The sequence below is a fragment of the Leucoraja erinacea genome, chromosome 33 (genome assembly GCF_028641065.1).
Source record: "Leucoraja erinacea ecotype New England chromosome 33, Leri_hhj_1, whole genome shotgun sequence".
NCBI classification, from domain to species: Eukaryota; Metazoa; Chordata; class Chondrichthyes; order Rajiformes; family Rajidae; genus Leucoraja; species Leucoraja erinaceus.
Window position 1 is genome coordinate 10,956,813 of NC_073409.1, and position 21,803 is coordinate 10,978,615.

At 41.6% G+C, this 21,803-nt stretch overlaps 1 protein-coding gene across 3 annotated transcripts in view; it reads left to right on the top strand.

The window, feature by feature from the left end:
• Positions 1-3,889: 3,889 nt before the first annotated feature.
• The window catches only part of cep152 (centrosomal protein 152), a 45,170-nt gene continuing 27,256 nt past the window's right edge, over positions 3,890-21,803 (top strand). For 2 of the 3 annotated variants that reach the window (XM_055661277.1, XM_055661278.1), the window contains exons 1-13: positions 3,890-4,042; positions 4,927-5,037; positions 6,218-6,321; positions 9,027-9,141; positions 11,464-11,829; positions 13,827-13,983; positions 16,579-16,719; positions 17,677-17,816; positions 18,366-18,566; positions 18,863-19,010; positions 20,204-20,295; positions 20,793-20,956; positions 21,498-21,708. In XM_055661277.1, the coding sequence (XP_055517252.1) occupies positions 4,951-5,037; positions 6,218-6,321; positions 9,027-9,141; positions 11,464-11,829; positions 13,827-13,983; positions 16,579-16,719; positions 17,677-17,816; positions 18,366-18,566; positions 18,863-19,010; positions 20,204-20,295; positions 20,793-20,956; positions 21,498-21,708 (1,926 nt within the window). In that variant the 5' untranslated portion in view covers positions 3,890-4,042; positions 4,927-4,950. The remainder of the gene's footprint in view (positions 4,043-4,926; positions 5,038-6,217; positions 6,322-9,026; positions 9,142-11,463; positions 11,830-13,826; positions 13,984-16,578; positions 16,720-17,676; positions 17,817-18,365; positions 18,567-18,862; positions 19,011-20,203; positions 20,296-20,792; positions 20,957-21,497; positions 21,709-21,803) is intronic. The other variant, XM_055661279.1, reaches the window with a different exon arrangement.

Below are 21,803 nucleotides of genomic sequence, written 5' to 3' on the forward strand. Positions count from 1 at the left end.
CGACGGCAGCGGGACTCCCCATGGCCGGAATTGCAGCGAGCGACTCGCCAGCCCCGCTAACACCAGCCCGGCTCCCCGCATCTGTCCCCGCCCGCTGCTTCCATCCCTCCCTTAGCCCCGGCTCTCCAACACCCGCGGACCATACAGTTTCTGAGTTTTGAAATTTTCGTTGATCACAGAATTTCTCACCAGAGCGTGAGAAATTTCTGATCAGTGAGGACGTGAGAGTTTGCCTGAGAGTGTGAGAGTTGGCAGCCCCTTAAATGTCACTGCAAGAGCTTCTGCAATTTCTTCCCTAGCTTTCCACAACATTTGAGGATGCACTTGGTCTCTGCTCAGTCTCGTAGCTGAACACTGCAATGTCAAAGCCTCAGCACTTATCCTCAAAACAGAGCACTTGGACCTCAAACAAATAGCCTTTCCCAAAACAGCCACTCCGCCATAGCTTCACTTCTAATTGGCTACTGTGCCTCTCATTGAGCCAATCATTGTGCCCCTTCAAAATTTCCCACAGATGCTCCGATTGGCCTTGCTCGAAATACAACAGCTCAGCTATTCTCTCGACTCCTTTAAATCTTTGCTTTAAACCACCCATTCCTGCTCAGTTCTGCCCTCTAGCTTGAAGCACACCCAAAGACCATGGGGTCAGGAACAGAGTTAGAGCTCTTAAAGATAGCGGAGTCGAGGGATATGGGGAGAAGGCAGGAACGGGGTGCTGATTGCGGATGATCAGCCATGATCACAGTGAATGGTGGTCCTGGCTTGAAGGGCCGAATGGCCAACTCCTGCACCTATTGTCTATTAATACGCAAAAACAGCAATGTGCTACAACCAGCAAAATTTGCAGGCATCAGCTGGATGGCAAGATCAGGCTCAACCCTTAATTGACTGGCATGAACACCAGTCATTGATTGCTGCCTTACGTTTTCACCTCTTTGTGGCTGCAATCAATTCCGTCTTAAATTTGGTAACTCTCAGGAACAAGAGTCACTGGCTTCCATTCTAGTTCTGTGGGTTCCAAGGTGACTGATGAGGTCAATGTGGACCCCATGATATTCCAAAGGTGAAGTGAAGCAGGTACTGCCTGGGCCCATGGGTGGCCAGTTGTTTGGTGCTGTGCTCCTTGTCATTTACAGGGCTTCTATGTGCATGCAATACAATGCATTTAACACTCTCAATACCACTTTATATCTCCTTCTCCAGTATAATTGACCATGGCACCAGTGGCGGCATTGCATTCTTTCAAGGTTTTAATCTCTTATGATTCTTGAATCAGAGCTTCCCTTTGCTTTCATAGCAAGTACCAGCACACACACGGGATGAGACTCCAACTAACAAATCTATAGCTGCAAGAAGTCTGAAAACACTTACATCGATTTGTGATGTGGTTCTGCTTTTCCTCTTTTGTAGCACTGCCTGACCTGCTGCATATGTCCTACATGTCTATATGGTTCTGTACAGCCACATTTGAAATATTGTGAGCAATTTTGGACATCATATCTAAGGATGTGCTGGCTCTGGAGGGGGTTCGGAGGAGTTTACAAGAATGATCCCAGGAAAGTTTAGGTTAATCGATGAGCATTTGTCGGTACTGGGCCTGTATTCGCTGGAGTTTAGAAGAATGAAGGGGGACCTCATTGAAACATACAGAATAGTGAAAGGCTTGGATGGAGTGGATGCGGGGAGCCTAGAACTAGAGGTCATAGCCTCAGAATTAGACTTTCTTTTAGGAAGGAGATTAGTCAGAGGGTGGTGAATCTGTGGAATTCTTTGCCACAGAAGGCTGTGGAGGCCATGTCAGTGGATATTTTTAAGGCAGGAATTCTTGATTAGTACAGGTGTCAAAGGTTATGGGGTGAAGGCAGGAGATTGGGGCTAGGGGGGATATAGATCAGCCATGATTGAATGGCGGAGTAGACTTGATAGGCCTAATTCTACACCAATAACTTGTGATTCGAAACATTGACTGTCCATCGTTTTCCGCCCCCCAGATGCTGCTCGACCCGCCGAGTTCAAGATTCGCCGAGTTCTTCCAGTATACGAGGAGATAGACACAAACTGTTGGAGTAACTCAGCTCCACAGGCAGCATCTCTGGAGAAAAGGAATGGGTGAAGTTTCAGGTCCAGACCCTCCAGCATATTGTTTGTTATGCCAGATATCAGCACCTAGTAGGTATGTTACAAAACCTACCTGAATCGTCATTGAGAATCTGTCCCAGCCCAGTGTGTGTGATTTTGGCGCTGTTTAGAGGGGGCGGGTTTAAAACGCGATTTTTACTAGGCTGTTGCAATCGAAAATGTTCAGCCTAGTAAATCATTAACGGAAAATCGCTGAAAGACCCCGTCGCAAAAGGTATTAGTTTTTATGGCCTTGTATAATAGTTATAGTAGTTTAAAAATCACTCTCTAAACCCGCGACCTCTCGCAGCCCCAGGGTTTTATAAAGCAAACGATTAAAGGTATGTACCTTATTTTTACATTAAAAGGGGCTTCTTAAGAACCCTGTATATAAAGTTTTCTATAGCGAATAGTTCATTTTGGGCTCTTTATATCCCGCAGTATTTTTCTGGACATTTGGGGGCACAAATCCAGCGCAATGTGAACGTTCTAAACCAGCGCGTTCACAAGATCCCACTAGAAAGCCGATTTAAATTGACTTTAATTTACAGCAATTGAACACTAAATTCCTTCCATTTGGCCTATAAATTGATGTAAATGAGATTTAAAAATCATGTTTTATTGTGAATTATTTGTGAATATTATTTGGACACTTAGGCTATTTAAAAATGTTAATCATTTATTAAGAAATGGATAGATGTTTAGATCTAGTAATTGAAGTTTGAAATTAGCTACAATTCGGTAACTAACTAATTATATGCTTTAATTTCAGGTCCTCCAAGTAAGATTATTTTATATTTGTTTCAGAATGGTTCAATCTATGATAACTGAAAATTTCATTCAGTTCTCTTAATTTTTAAGAAGGTTATGGGCTTTTGACTGTCCTCGATCACAGCTTTTTTGTTATGTCCATAGAAAATCAATAGGGAACAAGATGCTAATTTCCGAGTATGAAAATGGCCATAACTTTTTTATTACTTGAGATATGAAAGTGAATTAGGTGTCAAATTAAACATTGTTATGCTTTATCTGATGGGATAAATTGCAGACTTGATTTTTTTAATCTCAAAATGTTGTAACATTGCTACACCTAGTCTCTTGCACTTCTATTTTACATTCTCTCTCTAACTGTCTTTGTAAACTGGATAAAATCCACCACAGACAGACTCTTTCCCAGAAAGACTCTGCAACCTGAACTGTTAACCAAAATTCTCCTCCTCTCTCTGACGACAGTTCTGACCAAAGATAGCTCTGCTCTATAATCTTTGGTTCTGACTCTCAGTAGAGGAAGGATCTCTACCCGAAACGTTACCCATTCCTTCTCTCCAGAGATGCTGCCTGCCTGTCTCGCTGAGTTAGTTACTACAGCATTTTGTGTCTATCCACGATGTAAACCAGCATCTACAGCAAAGATCATAATTAGAGCGGATCTACAGTTGCTTCCGACACGGTTAATCAAGACGAAGATGTTCGATATCACACCGGGCGCCCGCCCTATGGATGAGGCCGCGGCCAATGGACGCCCGCTCCGTAGACGAGCCCGCGGCTGGTGGGCGGCCGCGCTTTTCCCGCGGCGCTCGAGCGCCAGCTTCTCCAGCCTGTGGGGACCAGCGGCACCGCGCAACCAAGCCCGCTACCGGAAGTCCCGCCCATGCAATCTGATTTGAGAACCGTCTGGTTCAAATCTCGGTCCTTCCTTGTTAGTGGCTGTATCCGATGTCGATCATCCAACGTCGCGACGTGAGGTTTTCAAGTTCGGTTGCACTGGTGGCGGTTGTTATTCTTGTGGACGTTAATGGAGGAGCGATGAGGCTGATGGATGAATTGCTGGCAGTGGAATGCGTTGTGGTCATTGATATATAACCCAGTCACCAGGGCACCAGAATGAAAAGATCGCTGTTTGCAACGTTGGTTTCAACATTTGGTAAGTTTCAGTAATTTTGAGTTTTGCTGCTGTTGGAAAGAACATTGACGAATCAGCTTCAAACTCCATAATTAACCAGCATCAGCTTTAAATGTTGGTTTATCTACTTGTGTTAACACCTCAACAAGGCTACAGGCCAAGTTCCCAGTCGTTTATTCAATGAGTTCAGATTTTATAACGTGTATTTTAATCAAACGTATTGATACACTTGTTGAGTGATGGAAAAGGATCCACGAGGAATGGATTCTATGGGTTTTTTTTATCAGTTTGGTTGTAAATATATTTATTTGAATGTATGTCACTCATTAAAAATCAAAGTAGTACTGTATATTTGTAATGCAATTCACAAGGCAACAAAAAAAAGCTCCTTTATTAAGTATAAAATAGGATGGTCTGGTTTAAACACATCAAGTGTTAGGTGAGATTTGCCACTTTTGAGTGATGCCTCAATCAGTAGAAGTCCCAAGTTTAGTGTTTTCCATTGCTTTTATAATTTTAGATGTCATTGTCATCAGATTAATGTATTCTGATACCATGATTGGACAATTGCTTGTATATACATAATTATTATCAGCATCAGCCAGAAGAAGGGTACATATCTTGCAATCCTGGAGTGAATGGAACCAAGGCTAAATTATAAATATGCTTTAGTATAAGATATAATCTGGGTGATCTGAAGTTCATGGAGGGTGAAGCATTGGAATATGTTTAAGAGAGCATTCAAGGTGTTTCACCAACTGATTGCTGATGTTCTGTAACAACATGCAAACATGTATAATAAATGTTACTATTGTTATCAAAGTAATTATTTTTGAAATTTGTTTATGATCTGTTTTATGATTTGATTTTCAAATGAAATAGTTGGAATGTTATTACATTATTAGGTTTGTTTTACCAAGTCATCTAAGATGTCCATAGACTTTGACAGTACGACTTTGCCAATTCAACATGCAGAGGAAGAGTATGACAAAGAAGATTATGAACGAGAACAGGAGGTAAACGCCCAACCCACTTCTGCCTCTGCTGCATTTCCTATCTTTTCTAAGATTCATTTTGGTTTAATTGAAATTCACACTTGCACAGACTTTTACATCATTCTGAAGTCTCAAGGTCTGTTCTGCTATTCAATAAGATCATGGCTTATCCTGCGTCTCAAGTCCACATTTCTGCCACAGTCCTATATCTTCTGATGCATTTAATGTTGTAAAATCTTATAAATTCCAACCTTGTATGTACTTAGACTATCTATTCCCCTCATGATCTTATACACCTCTCTATGATCTCTTAAATTTCTATACTCCATGGAATACAGTCCTAACGTGCCCATCTTCTCGCTGTGGCTTAGGCCTTCAAGTCCTGACAACCTTCTTGTAAATCTTCTCTGGACTTCAGCTTAACAATAGCAGGGTGACCAAAACTGAATGCAATACTCCAACTATGGCCTCAGCAGCCTTGTACAGCTGTAACAAAATATCCCATCTTAAGTCATCAATACACTTACAGATGTAGGCAATTGTGCCAAAGGCCTTGAGTTATTCTTAGTTCCGGGTACATTGGTTGGAGGAAACAATCTCTTTGTTTCTACCTTACCAATCTTGTTCAGCATCTTGTATGTCTCGATTAAATCCATGCCAGTCTGTCTTGCTCAGCCTTTCCTTATCCCAGGCAAATATATGCTGCTTTAGATACAGATTTTAAAGGAACATTTTACTCCTGCAGGCAAAGTCATTGCTTTATTTGCTTTCTGAATTACTTACTATATCTACATGTTTAATTTCTACATGTTTAATTTCTGAATATCATAAACCAGCACACCTTTGTACTCCAGCACGTACTAATTTCCCACTGTTACTTAAAAAAACCCACAATTTTTATAATCTGCTTAACAGTGTGCACACATCTTTTCCTACGTTATATTCTAACTGCCAATGATTTGTATGATAAGGAAAGGTAACCTTTATCCTAGAGTCTCACTTGTGGCCACAGAAAAGCCTGATTGGTTCACCAGACTCTGGGGTCTCCCTTATCATTATTAGGAAAGGATTCCATTCTGAACACGGGCATAGCGTACTTTTCATTGTGCTGTATAGCAAGAAAATATGACATTTGGTGGAAGTCTAAATGATATCAATTTGATTGTTATACTGATGTTTTATTTATTGTTTTTATATTCAGCTACACCAGCTATTGATGACCGGTCTTCCTGATGATATGCTCGAAGACAGCAGAGACATTTGTTCCCCAGAGCTGAATTACTCTCGATGCAGTGCTAATAACAGGTTTTTTTTATAAAAATTGGTCCATTTCTTTAGAACCATGTTTATTGTTAGTGTTAGTATTTAAGCTATTAATTTAGTTGAAGGGTTGGGTAAGTGGAAAGCAGACAACATTTCAAAATAACTATAATTATGAAGTAGAGGAGAGAAAATAAGTGATAAATATTGGGGACCATTAAATATTGGGAAACATAATAATCCAGAATCAAATGTCCAGTGAAATAAAATTATTTCTGATAGACAATAGGTGCAGGAGTAGGGCATTCGGCCCTTCGAGCCAGCACCACCATTCACCGTGATCATGGCTGATCCACCACAATCAAAACCACGTTCCAGCCTTCTCCCCATATCCCTCGACTCCGCTACTTTAAGAGCCCTATCTAACTCTCTCTTGAAAGCATCCAGAGAATAAGTGAAGGTTACACAAAAAAGCTGGAGAAACTCAGCGGGTGCAGCAGCATCTATGGAGCGAAGGAAATAGGCAACGTTTCGGGCCGAAACCCTTCTTCAGCTTTTTTGTGTAACCTTCGATTCTCCAGCATCTGCAGTTCCCTCTTAAACAGAGAATAAGTGAGTTAGGTATTCCAAAAAACGCAAGGAATCATGGTATTTGTCAAAGGTCACTCGCGATAAACACTCTCGGCAACCGTGCCGCTGCATGCACACAAACCTGCGCCTCGTCCGCAGCCTGGATCGAACCTGGGTCTCCGGCGTCGCTGAGCCGCCACTGGACCATCCCCGTCCCCTCCCAAGTGGCCCACCCCCATCTGGGGGCGGCCGGAAACGTTCGGGCTGACCCCGGACCAATGGGACTCAGACGGGGAGGCGGCCAGGCCCACAGCCAGCGCAGAAAAGAAGCTCCAACCCCAGCTCAACTCTGCCTACCCCGCCAGGTTAACCTACAGCCCTGGACTGACGGGACACCAGCCCGGAGCAGTGGAATTAGCGCTTCTTCTCCGTGCTGGCTGTAAGCCTGGGCCGCTGCTCCCGTCTGACTCCCGTCAGTCCAGGGCTGTCGGTTAACCCGGCGGGTCAGGCAGAGTTGGGCTGGGGTTGGTGCTTCTTCTCTGCGCTGGCTGTGGGCCTGGGCTGCAGCTCCCGCCTGACTCCCATAGGTCCAGGGTCGCTCCAGACGTCTCCGTCCGCCGTAAGGGGGTGGGACACTCAGAGGGGGACAGAGATGGTTCAGCAGTGCTTGCATCACCAGAGACTCGGGTCGATCCTGCTACGGATGAAATGCAGGTCTGTAGTCATGCAGCAGCACAGTTGCCAAGAATATTTATCGCGAGTGACCTATGACCTGGGCATGCGCAGTCGGAATACCGAACTCGCTTATAGACCTCCACTGCCTTCTGAGGCAGAGAATTCCACAGTTTCACAACTCTGGGTGAAACAGTTTTTCCTCATCTCCATTCTAAATGGCTTACCCCTTATTCTTAAACTGTGGCCCCTGGTTCTGGTCTCCCCCAACATTGGGGACATGTTTCCTACCTCAAGTATGTCCAATCCCTTATTAATCTTTTATGTTTCAATAAGATCTCCTCTCATCCTTCTAAATTCCAGTGTATACAAGCCCAGTTGCTCCATTCTTTCAACATATGACAGTCCCGCCATCCGGAGAATTAACCTCGTGAACCTTCACTGCACCCCCTCAAAAGCAAGAATGTCCTTCCTCAATTTGAAGACCAAAACTGCACACAATACTCCAGGTGTGGTCTCACCAGGGCCCTGTGCAACTGCAGAAGGACCCCTTTGCTCCTATACTAAACTCTTCTTGTTATGAATTTGTATTTCATTATTTTTGCCTGATATCAGCATCAATATTGATTTGAAGAAGGCAAAAGAGATGCTGGAATATGGAACAAATCGCAGGAAGCTAGAAGAACTCTTGAGTCAAGCAGCATCTGCAACACCCTGCATCAGGACAGGAGTGGGGGGGGGGGAAGAGGAAACATTGTCGTTAGATTACAGTACGAAGTGGATAGGGTCGATGCTGGTACACGTTGGTAGAACCAGTTAGGGAGGGGCTAATGGTGGAAGGGACGGGAAAGGTGAATAAAGAAAGAAGAAAACAAGGTGGACAGTTGAGTGTGTGTGGGAGCTCCTTCGGTCCCTTCCCCAACGGGTTCCACCTATCACCTGCTAGTCCCAATCCCTTCCCCAGCTGATTCCATCTGCCCACCATCCCATCTGGTTCCATTTTTCACCTACAGGTACTACATATTTAACCTATCCACCCCACAGCACGTTGCTATATGTTGGCAATCTTTTCTCTTCCTGATATGTTCTCATGCACAGTTTTGACCCAAACCATCAACTGCTTGTCTCTACTGATATTGTTTGATCTGCTGAGTTCTTCCAGCATTTGATATTGGATTACACAATTTTAAAAGCTTAAAAGTCTAATGAAAGGTATGAGCAGTGCCTGTTCAATGTATTGGAAAGTGTGGTTCCTGCAGGGAATCTGCCCCAGGTATAAGCTAAACTGCCAGGTTTTTCGATGTATAGGAAATGTCAAGCCTGCATGTCTTATTGCTCCATCTATTGCACTTGAGTTTCAACTGATTGTATCTCTGTATGGTACATCTGATGTGTTTGGGTAGCATGCAAACAAAGCTTTTCACTGTACCTCAGTACATGCGACAATAGTACAATTAAACCTATTGAAAATGCCTGTTTAATTTCTTGTATTTCATTATTTTTTCCAGAGGCGAGCAAACCTGGGGGCAGAAGGGAAATTGGAATGATCGGGATGCAAACAGCAGTCTGACAGATAAAGTTAGTTATTCAGCTGAAAATCCAGTACCTAATGGGCAGAATAGAGTAAGTTATGTATCATCAGTAAAGTCTATTTCAGTGCATTGAAATTAGATATTTTGTATCTGGATAAGAAGAGAATGTTGTTTGTTTATTTTATATATTGATGCTATACTGACCTGTAACCTGTCAAATTTAAATCCATGTTTTACAAGGTTTTCTATATGGATATGTGAATATTTTCAAACTGTGAATTGCTCTGCCAATGAGTAATGCAGAGTTTGATTCTACCATTAATACATTTAATAACTACTTGTTTGTTCCTGTGACGGTGGCATTACAATTCAAATATTTAATTCATTTTCAGCACAAAATTAAAACACATTAAAATCCAACCCTCTATCTCTTTTGGAACTCTCGGACTAAATTGCGTCTGTTATACAGCATGATCATACACCAAAAGGCCTGGTGGAAGGCATCAACAGGCATTTTAGTTCCCCATGTTCACAACAATTAGTGGGCATTTATCTGTATAAATCCCATCTTCCAGCACTTGATCCATAGCGATCAATGCATGGGCGATTCAAGTACTCTAGACACTTCTTAAATGCTGTCAGCGACTGTGCCTCCACCGCTCACTCGGGCACTGTACTCCAGGTATTTGCTGCACTCTTTGTGAATAAACCCCCCCCCCAAACCAAGCCCTCTGGTTTTATTTGCCTCTGATAAGGGGAAAAGTTTTGAGGTTCACCTTATCTATACATAATTTTATATACCTCAATTACCCTTAACCACAGATCTAGCCTCTCCAGTCTCTTTATAACTGAAATAGTCCAACCCAGGCAACTTCCTTGTATCTCCTCTGAACATGCCCTTGAGCTATCACTTCCTTCTGTGATCAGAATTACATGCATTGCTTCAGTTAAGCTCTGATTGATGTTTTATAACATTTGAGCATATACTCCCTACTCTTGTTTCAGTGCACCAGTAATGAAGGCCTGCACCTTATATGCTTCCTTAACCACATTATCTGCACTGCCACCTCTCTACCAATCTTTGTGAACGTATTGATGAAGTCAAGAGTGCTTTATTGTAGTATGTCCCAGATAGGACAATAAAATTCTTACTTGCTGTAGCACAACAGAATATGTAAATATAGTGCATAACGGCACACACATACTGAATAAACAACAAATTTAGTGCAATAATAATAGTCTTAACCATCATGTCTCTTCATCAAAATTCTTTGTTACTTATTCAAAAACGTTAACTGATTGGTCAGACAGGATCTGCCCTTGACAAAGCTATGCTGGTTATCTCTCATTTGTCCCTTCCTTTCCAAGTAATTGTAAATCCAGAAGCCTAGTTTTTTTTTTCTAATAGCTCCCCACCTACTGACCTATGCCTCGCAGGTCTGTAATTACCAAGCTTTTCCCTGCTGCTCTTCATGAAAATGGGGATCACATTTGTTGTCTTCCATCATCTGACATCTTTCTTACGATCAGTGAAGGTTTAAAAATCTTAACCAGGGTCCCAGCAATCTCTTCCACTGCCTCTCGTAGCAACCTGAGGATTTATCCACATTTAAGCCCATTAAGACTGAGTTTTTCATTATTTATGGAGACGTACTCAAGATTTGCTTTTCCCTTCCTAAAACTATAAATCCAATTTCCTTTGTGAATACCAATGAAGAATATTAATTGCAGACCTCACCTCTGGCTTCACGCTCAGATTACTATTGTACCTAATTGCACTATTTTTGTACCTGGTTATCCTTTTCTTCTTAATATACTTACAAACTCCTTTGGAATGATTTAATCCTCTTTGTCAATGATGGTTCATGTTCCCCCTCATTGACTTTCTTACTTTCTTCTTCTTACCTACTGTCTGAAGAAGGGTTTCGGCCCGAAACATTGCCTATTTCCTTTGCTCTATAGATGTTGCCGCACCCGCTGAGTTTCTCCAGCATTTTTGTCTACCTTCGATTTTCCAGCATCTGCAGTTCCTTCTTGAACATTCTTACTTTTTCAGTGTCTCCCTCCAACTTTCATTCTCTTTGTGGATCTGCTGTATGCTTCCTTTTTTCACCTTATCCAATCCTCAAATTCTTCGACATCATGGGTTCCTTGCACTTAACTACCCTTGGCTTTCCATTGGCCTCAAACTCTTGCTATTTTTCCTTTGCCTGGTTGCCACTGTGCAAATGTAGACTTAATTACAAGTAGGTTATTGGTCTTTCTTACTTTATTGATGGTGTAAAAGTGCTTTCATCAATGGAAATTGATCCCCAATAGTCTGTGGTCCCTCTTGTGAACATTGACATTTATTGTAAACTGGAGTTCTGTATTTAAATTCATGCATTTATCCTAAAATGTTTACTTTGGGCAGGGCTACATTGAAAATGACCAATACCAGAGGGACTATCTGTGCAATGCTGAATATGAACAAAAAATAGATCCTGAACAGCAGGACAAGAGTGAACCATATCTCAATGGGTGGAATCAAAACTATAGGATTGATGAATGCCAGTTCACATATAAAAGCAAGGGCCACAATTTCCCTTGTGTGAAGACCAATGATGAGCACTATGTAAGTGGGAAAAGCTACGAATCAAATTATTGCCAGCTGCCTGATTCTTATTCTTCGTCTGACTATCACGACTATGTAAATGAACCAATTGAAGAGTTACATGACCAGTTGGAGAAGATGCCAGAATACCCTGGAAGTGAAAGGGACCAACCAGAACATTTACAGGTAGCTCATCTCTATGTTTGTTCATTAAACGCAAAGAGCTCTCCCACCGAAACTTCAACCACTCGCCCTGCATCATTTCCAAATAGTACATCCAGTGTTTCCCATTCTCTATATATTGATTCTGAAAGCTTCCTTCATCAATATTTGCTGACTGGATAGCATGCAATAAAAGTTTCACTGTACCTCGATACATGTGACAAACTAAACTGTAAAATGGATAAACTTAACAAATGAGTTTAGGTACACACTAAAATCTATTGTAATGGCATTGTAGTAGGCTGACATTTGCCTTGTGATTCACATCATTTGTAAATCATTGATTTGGTTATTTGCTTAATATTTTCTGTAAATAAGTCATTACACACGTGTAACTTTACAATGGTCTTTAATGAGAACACAGGGTTAAACAATACATGAGTAGTCACTGATCCCAGTCTGCTACTGTACTGCGCAGAGGGAGAAGAAGGCGTTATTATAAATGATAACTAAGGCGGGGTTAGTAGTACAGGTGCACAACCTTTTATCCGGTGTTCCAGAAACCGAAAAGCTCCGAAAACCGGCCATTTTTTCCAGATGTCGTCTGCGCACCAAAGCTCGCGTTTGGCGCCAAACTTGACCCAAAACGACCCACGGTCAACCCAGGTCTGTACTACTGTAGTGGCTGCCTCCTCCCTGGAGACCGGGAGACGCTTAAACATCTGTAAATCATTGCTTAAATGTTAGTCAGTTAGTTTGGAGGGCTTTTATGTGAAGGGGGGGTGAAGGGGTAAACTTTAATTCTTAGTCCCCTACCTGGTCAGAGAGGCGGGGAGCGGTCAATGCCTTACCGGGTCGCCGTGCAGTAAGCTCCGCAGCGCTGTGGCCGTTGGGGCTGCGGGCGGCGCCAGTTGTAGCTCCGACCCCGGCAACTCTACCCCTGGCTGCGAGGCGCTCCAAATCCAGCGCGGCCCGCGGCCGGACGCCCCAGCTCCGCAAATGTCGGGAGTCGGCAGCGTCGCAGCGCTGGGAAACCAGCGGGGAGCGGGCAATGCCTTACCGGGTCGCCGTGCGGCAAGCTCCGGAGCGCTGTGGCCGCCGACACACAACATCGCGGAGCGTCGCTGGATTTGGAGCCGCGCAGCCAGGGGTAGAGTTGCCGGGGTTGGAGCTCCAACCGGCGCCGCCCGCGGCTGGACGGAGCCCCCAACTCCGCGGCTCCAAATCCAGCGACGCTCCGCGATGTTGTGTGTCGGCAGCCACAGCGCTCCGGAGCTTGCCGCACGGCGACCCGGTAAGGCATTGCCTGCTCCCCGCTGGTATCCCAGCGCTGCGACGCTGCCGACTCCCGACATTCCCGGAGCTGGGACGTCCGACCGCGGGCGGCGCTGGATTTGGAGCGCCTCGCAGCCAGGGGTAGAGTTGCCGGGGTCGGAGCTACAACCGGCGCCGCCCGCGGCCGGACGGAGCCCCCAGCTCCGCGAGGTTGGGAGTCGCCGACCAGGTAGGGGACTAAGAATTAAAGTTTCCCCCTTCACCCCGACTCCACCACCACCACATAAAATCCCTCCAAACTAACTGACTAACATTTATGCAATGAGTCTCCTGGTCTCCGGGGAGGAGGCAGCAGCTCCAGACTTTTCAAGCCGCCCGCGCTACCTACCTAATCTACGCTAAAAATCTTCCATTCTGAAATCCGAAAATGTCCGAAATCCGACAAGTGTCTGGTCCCAAGGCTTTCGGATAAAAGGTTGTGCACCTGTACTGAGGTAGCTATATTATTGGTTGCATGCATAAACCATCTACATTTTCCATTACTATTTTTTGTTAATTTTATTGCCTAGCCATATGAACTGCATTTCTTATTCTGAGGGTTTTTTTTAACATTTGTGGCAAACTCAAAATGTGTTGCATTTTATTGGTCAAGAATATAGTTAAATTTGCAAAGTAGCATTTGTACAATCATTTATGATGTAGAATATTTTAACGGTTCAACAATGTTTTCTGTTTTCCTTCTGCAGCATTTTATTTCAAATGACACTGCTGAGCTATACAAAGTAAAATATAATCCTTATCCTACTGCTCATGCACCTGGAGGGCTTTTTAAAACAGATGAAGCCCAAGGTGCAGGCAACAGATTTGAGGAACAGCAGAGCAAGTTCCTGGATTGTGGAGAAGGTCAGAAATTATTTTTAGAATTTTGCATTTTGGATCTCCAGACAAAGATATCCAGTGTTATTCAAGTGCTTACAAATGAGTTGAGAAAAAGCAGAAGAAACAGCTTATCTATTATATATGTGTCATATTGCTGTTTGCATGAGATTGTGCGTGCAAAAAGGCCAGTGTTTCATAGAATTCTACAGCACAGAAATGCTATATGTGTTGGTTGATATGGACAAGGCCAACTGAAGGACCTGGTTCTGTGCGGTATGACTGTGACAATTGAAATTTCACTGCTTTATCTGAGTTGAAATTAATGCTGTCATTTCAGAAAATTAGTTAATACTTTTAGCCAATTAACCAGATAGAAGTTTGTTATTCACTTTCTAACTATAGCTCAAGACTTGGTTTACAAATGTATAATCTCTGAGATGGAGGTTTACCTGCAAAGTCTATGATAATCCACTATCCAACTATTCAGAAATCACCAAGAATTAGGCAAATGGACTGGTATAGCTACCAAAATGATTATTTTAAACGGCTCCATAGATCATCGCTGATTTCCAAGTGATGTTGGCTGTGCTTTCCAAGTGATGTGGGAAACGGCATTTTGTTTGGACCTCCAGGGGTCCAAATGACAATTAAATTGACTATTGACTATTGCTCCCTGTCTGCCCATTTGGTGGGGACTTGGTTACCATGCTTCCAGTCCAGACCCGCAGAGCACAAAAAATAGCTTCTTGTCCCACAACTGCACTAGTCACATTTGCGTGCACTGGGTCCATTGTCTATGTTTTGGTGATTTTTGTACTTGTCCAATGGTTTTTATCTGCCTCCCCACCAATTCCTCAGTGAACACATTCTACACTCTACCCTTATGTGAGATAATTCTCACTCAGATCCCCACTAATCCTCCCCTCTCTCAATTTAAACCCATGCCCTTTGTCACAGACACCTCCATCACGGGGGGAAATAATATTTTTAAAATCTGCGCGATCTTCATTTGATATGCCTCTATCAGGTCACTCCCCAAGCTACACCAGCTCAATCACCACTTAGAATTACTGGTATCCACAGTCTCTAACCATGCCTGATTCTGTTAGCTGCGCTCACTTGAAATTGAGATTCATGGGAAATTTTATTTTTCGACTGTTTAACATTTAAAAATAAAGTAAAACAGATATGTACGGAACATTAATAGAATAACTTTCCATAATCCAACGTCTGTATGAGTTTCACTGTATAATTATAATCATTCTTTATTAGCCAAGTATGTTTTGTAACATACGAGGAATTTGATTTGCAATAGTCATACCAATAGAAAGCAACAATGCACAAAATACATTTTAACATAAACATCCAACACAGTGACTCCTTCACATTCCTCGCTGTGATGGAAGGCGAAAAAAAAGTTCAATCTCATCCCTTCTTCTGCGGTCGGAGGCCTCGAGCATTCTGTTGACAGGACGATCTTGGCTCCCGTAGCCGTCGGTCGAGCCCTCTGCATCGAGGCAATCAAGCTCCAGCATCGGGGAGGATATCGGCTCCCCTGCGCTTGGCGATCAGACCCTGGGTCGGGGCTGGTCGAACCTCGTGCGATTTTGGAGCTTCCCGACATCAGTCTCTACCCGAGACTGCGAGGTCCTCAATGTTGAAATCCGCAGGCTGCAATTGGAGCATCGATCCCAGGCGAGGGATCGCAGGCTCCCAATGGTAAGTCCACGGCCCCGCAGCGGGGCTCAAAGTCAATCTCGAGCTCCATGATGTTAAGCCGCAGAACGACCGGAGATACGATCTGGAAAACAATCGCATCTCCGGCAATGTAAGAGATTGGAAAAAAAAAAGTTTCCCCTGATCCCCTGTGTATGAACTTGCTTCTGTTGCTAATTAATGTACTATTGGGGAAAAAAGAGGTTAAGTGCTGGGGTAGCAGTACTTGGAGAACATGGAAAGGTGATGTTTCAGGTCGGGACACTTCTTCAGACTGATTATAGGAAGGAGAGGAAGACAGCTGGAAGAGAGGAGGGGCAGGACAGAGCGTGGTAAGTGACGGGTGAATACAGCCAGATGGTTTTGATAGGCAGATGGTTGGACAAAGTCAAAAATGATAAAAAATAAAGATGTGAGACAAAAGGATTGAAGAAGCCATAGGAAGAAATGTAGGGTGAGGGAAGAAATGGGTGCAAATTCAGGTGGGCACAGTTTCCCTGACTCTGGCAATGGAGGAGTCTGAGGACAGAAAGGTAAGTATGGGAAGGGGAGTTAAAATAGTTCGCAACCAGGAGATCTGGTAGGCCTTGCAGGACCAAGCCCAAGTGTCCGGCAAAGCAGTATTATTGATGTATTAATGTATTATGATCTTTGCTATTCTCTATGATTAAATTAAATCTGTATTGGTGATGGGCTAAAGTTTGAATGACTGTTATTGTGGTATGAATGTTCTATATATTAGGTGGAATTCTGTAAGAAAGATCCAAATAAATGTCCCTAAAATAAGGATCAACACATTGCATTTTTTTGCTTTTGCAGCTGTTTTCAAATGCATGAAGTTAACATTTGCTGAGCTTAATATTCATTTGTTTTAATATTTAAAGTGTTACCACGATTCTCTAGGTTCCACAGAAGCCCATCGGTTTGCACAGTTACAAATACTTTATAACGCACGAGGAAGGAAGTTAGAAGAAATGCAACACAAACAAGAGGAATGTGCCCGTGAAATTAGATATTTAAATCACCAACTTGCAATGACCAAAGGTAATAGAACAACTTTACTATTTTGCAAGTGTGAAATTATTATTCTTAAGTCTTAATTCTTATTAAATTATCCACCATTCTTGGATATTGACAATATGCTGGTACATTGCTCAGAGCTCATGGTAAATTCCCAGGAATGGATTTGGTACTAAATGGGTCATTTTAGCATTTTATACATGCATAGAAGTTCATTGCTGACCAGTGCTGCTTCATTGAGAAGCTCAAGCATGCCCATTATCTCTGCTAATGTCGCTGGTGTGCTACAAATCTGGCATGAACCACTGCCCTTCTTGTTGATGTGTGTTGCTGTGCTGTGTAGCTGATGTAGCTGCCTGAGGATCTTGCTCTATGGGGAGTAGCTGCTGCTGCACCCACTGTGCTGGTCAGTGGTGCAGCCCTGAACCCCACATCTCGACTCGCTGCTGGGCCCGGCTAGCAGACCGCCTCTACTGATGACTGGACAAGAATGTAATGTGATAACTGGGTGAGAAAGTAATAGTACTTGGTTTAGAGAAGACATACCATTAAGAAAATTAAATTTAGCTTAACACTTGCATCATATTGTTCCCTTTGCGTCCTCCTGAAAGGGAAAGGGAACGCTCATGCTCTGGATGTCAGAAATGCTTCTGTGAATTAAATACATTCAAAGTGTAATCATTGTTACTCTTTCAGAAATGTAAATAAGTAAACGCAGCAGGCTGTTTTAATGCGGTACGGCTTTGATAAACTACTGGGAGGCTGTTTGTTTATTTTCGTCTTGTTCACTGCTATAAACAGAGTACATGCTGTTTAAGTACATCCAACAGTATAAAGTAATGATATGAGATGTCAACAATGATTATATCCTGAAGTGGGTTGTCGGGTGACAGTCTGATTCTCGCCTGACTCTTAATACTGATGAATTTTAATGAATAGTTGTTAATGAACAGTTTTTCACTAAGGTGCATTGTTTTGCAGGAGAAAAAGAAGGTATTGCTATTAGTTGTCAGGAATTACGGAATCTACTTCAGAATGCTAAAGAACTTGAAGTTCGACTGGAAGGCCAAATTAAAGCATTGGAATCCAGAATTCAAGATCTCGGTGCAGGCGAAGAAGAGGCAAGCACAACTAATATTAGATTTCCTGATACCTGAACACTTAATCAGTGCAGCTAATTTAAATTGCTTAAAATTAAGTGGTTATTGCAGATGTTAAGTCATTATACATGTAAACTTTAAAAAAGTTATATTTGGAAATTGTATCATTCTTGCTGAAAATGGTAACATTGGATCATTACATTTGAGAAATGGAGGAACATTGACAGATCTGAATTGGATTAATGTTAAATTCAGGAGGAAAAAATTCTAATTTGGTATTCTGATCTGTGGCGTGCACTACTTTCAGAATTTATTACATTTGCAATTACTGGCTGGCAGTTGCAGTACTGATCACTTTATCCAGGCAAATAAACATCAAATTGCATTTGGAAAGGCATCCATTTTATTCATTGGCCAACTTATTTCCATCTGCTTTAAATTGTTCCTAGAAGTTAATGTATTCTGTGATTCTGATTAAAGCTATACTCAACGTGCTTCTAATTGATATTCAAAGGAACTACAAATAATAATTGTCAATTTTAATCATGCTTTTTTCTGTTAACTGTGCAGGCACTGAAGAATCAGAAAGTTGCTGAGGCAGCCATGGAAAGCATGCAGCAGCAACTATCAGAACTCAGTCGCTCAGAATCTCTTACTCGTGCCAGAGAGCAACACGAGAATATTATCAGCGCATTTAAAGATAAACACGAGGAAACTCTCTTGGCAATGCAGCAGACCCTTGATGCAACTAGTATTTCTTTGGAAGAGCAGGTAAGAAATTGTGTATTTTGCTACACTTGAATAGGTCTTCTATCAGCTGCTCATAAAATATAATGTTAAAAAAACATGTTATACATTAATGTGCACAATAGAAACTTTTAAAAACTACAGTTGAAAGATATATTTACTTATAAATGTCCTGATAGCAGACTTGTATGCAATGTTTGGAAATCCAGTGTTTCTTTAATTTGAGAAATTTAAATATTTTAAGTGGTTTGTATATGTTTAATTTTACACGATTCAAAATGATGAATAATCAGTTTTTTTTCCCCTGCTTCTCCTACAAGAAAGAAAATGCTAAACGACTTGGGGAACAAGTTAAACAGTTGCAACGAGAGCAGGAAGAAGCCAAAGTGGAGAAAGCAGAAATAATTAATGGTCTGACAAAAAGTTTAGAGGCAAGCCAGCAACAGTGCAGGGATTTACTGCAAACAGGTTGGAGAACATTCTAATTCACTATTCTGATCAACTGTATATATTGTTTTATGACTAATTTATTTAAATTTGCAATTGGGTAGTGCAGAATAGATTCACCAGGATGTCTGAAGAAGGCACTCGATCTGAAACGTCCCTTATCCATGTTCTCCGGAAATGCTGCCTGACCTGCTGAGTTACACCAGCACTTTGTGACCTTCACCAGAATGTTTCTGTGTATGAAAGGCTGTAGTAATGTGTAGATTTTGGACAGGCTGGGTTTATTCTCACTGGAATGTAGGAGGCTGAGGGGTGACTTTACACAGGTTCAGAGCAGGGGAAGTCTAGAACAATAAGGGACAGGTTAAGGTGAAAGGAAATAAATTTAAAGGCAGCATTAGGGGCAAGTGCCAGAGGAGATAGTGGAGGCACATACTATCTAAAAGGCATTTGGATAAGTACTTGGGTAGGAAAGGAGTAGAGGAATACAGAAATAATGCAGTCAAATGGGATTTAAGGAAATAGACATCATGGTTAGCATGCACGAGGTGAGCCACTAAGGCCTCTTTCTGTGCTATGTTTCCACGATTCTAGGGTATTTGTCAGACTGATCTCTTATTCTGTGCCAACAAAAATTATATCGCACGTGAAAAGTCATCCATGCCACTTGTTCGCAAACTGATTTGCATTTGTTTGAATTAACCTCTAGGTATGTGATTTCTAATATTCAGTATTATTAAAAACTATAGTCCTTGATTCCAGTTCCTTTGAATCTGAATAGTGCTTATACTCTCAATTTTGATTATGCATGGCTTTTGAAATCCATCTAGGAATATGAGCAACTGCAGCTTCAATGTAATGAATGTTCATGAAATGAATTTGCTCTCCTTTCCTGCGAAACATAATTTTACGAAAAATGTACTGTGATTTCCATGCAGCTTTTCCTACAAGAGCAAATATCATTGGTATGTCATAATTCCATGCCTTCTGCAGACATAGTATGGAATTGTTTGGGATATTGAAATTTTGCAGAGCTTGGATACATTCAGCAGTTGCTGAGTCTCGAAAATCTTATCCAGGAGTTATTTCGAGCAGGTGCAAATAAAAATCCTATGTAAATTGTCCATCAACTTTTAACAGTTTTTAAATAAGTGACAAAGCAATTTTTGTTTTCATACAAAATTTATAGATAATCAACGTTATTAATGTTTCAGGTTCAATGCAAGAAATTACTCAACTTCGGATCCAACTTCAGCAACTTCAGTCTGCCAGAAATATCAGTGACAACATGAACAAAGCTTTGCAGGTCATCACATGATCATTACATATTATAGTGAATTGTCTAAATCTCGGGTTTTTATTTAATGCATCCGTGCAAAGGTGCAAATTTGTTATACTGTCAATTTGAAAGTGTCTGCACAGTTGCGAAAGACAATGACGGTGTGGAAGAAAGTGAAAGAGTTGAAAAGGGGATAAAACAAACAAAGATACATGTAATTAAATGATTGCTTTAAGGTCATTTATGCTTTGTTTCTTTAGCCCTGAGGAATGAAGGAACATTTGAACTCCATTTTACCATGGAATTATGGTGGAGATGCGCTATACTTGTTTGGACTGTTTGTGGTCATTGAAACCTGAAATCCTAACATGAAATTTGTGTTTTGTGTACACTAATGTTGTCTTGCTGAAACATCTCAAATGGAGTTGGTAGTTGCTTTGCTTGAGACCAACATACATCTACATTGGTCTTATCGCAAATCCTGTGTAAATCAAAGTTATGAAGGATTACTTGTTTATTTTTAGGAAGAGCTGGCTGACTTGAAAGAACAGATTGGTCTTTATGAATCTGCAGCTAAGGTCAACGCAATCCTTAAAGAAGTACCAGAAGCATTAGAAAGTCCGTTATCAGATTCGTACATGGGCCTCTGCATTAAGAATGATAACTTGAAAATGCCCAAGTTGCAAAGGTATAAATTGAAATAGTTTACCTAGTATTTGCAGAATGTTAGTTGCAGCCTTTAATTGGGCACCTTTTTGTTTTTCTTCGTGCCTGAAAATTTTGCAAAAGAATCATTTTTATCTTTTGAAAAAATCATCTTTCTGCTCTGCACTGTGGGATGTAAATGATGTTTTATGACAGGATATGTAACTTGACATTTGATGGTGGGATATTAATTGCATTTGGTTAATTCAATATTTAAATTGGTTTACTCAATGATCAACATTTGAACTTTTAGCTTGTGATTTAAAGTTCACAGTTCTATACAGTGAACAAAGCTTGTGTGTAATATCTTGGATTTGGTGGTCGATGCAGATTGAATAAAATCACTAAAGTAAATAAATGCTTGATGGAAAAAATGTGGCAAAATTTAGGAAAGGAGCTGGGAAATTGGATTAACAAATACTCATTGGAAAGGTGGCACTGATAAATAGTGTGTGTTTGACGGTTCAGTAACTCTGATACTTGGTAATGATCGTATATTAATTTTCTTTCCCACTTTCTGCTAGTGCAAAGCGACAGGGAGATTTGGATAAGACGTTGTGTAAGGATGGGGCAATACGAGAATTGAAAGGTGAACTGGAAAGATCTCTTGGCAACATCAGGACAAAACGCCACCAAGTGGCTCAACTTCAGAATGAATTGAAACAAAATCAAAGACAAATAGCGGAACTAAAGGAATTGTTACAAAATGCTGAACAGTTGGCTAGAAATCACGAGGTCAGTTAAAATGTTAAATCTATCTTGAATGTGGAATACTGAAAATAAATGCCTGTATTTGTTTTAATTGCATGTTTGTGAAGCAGGGCTCTGAG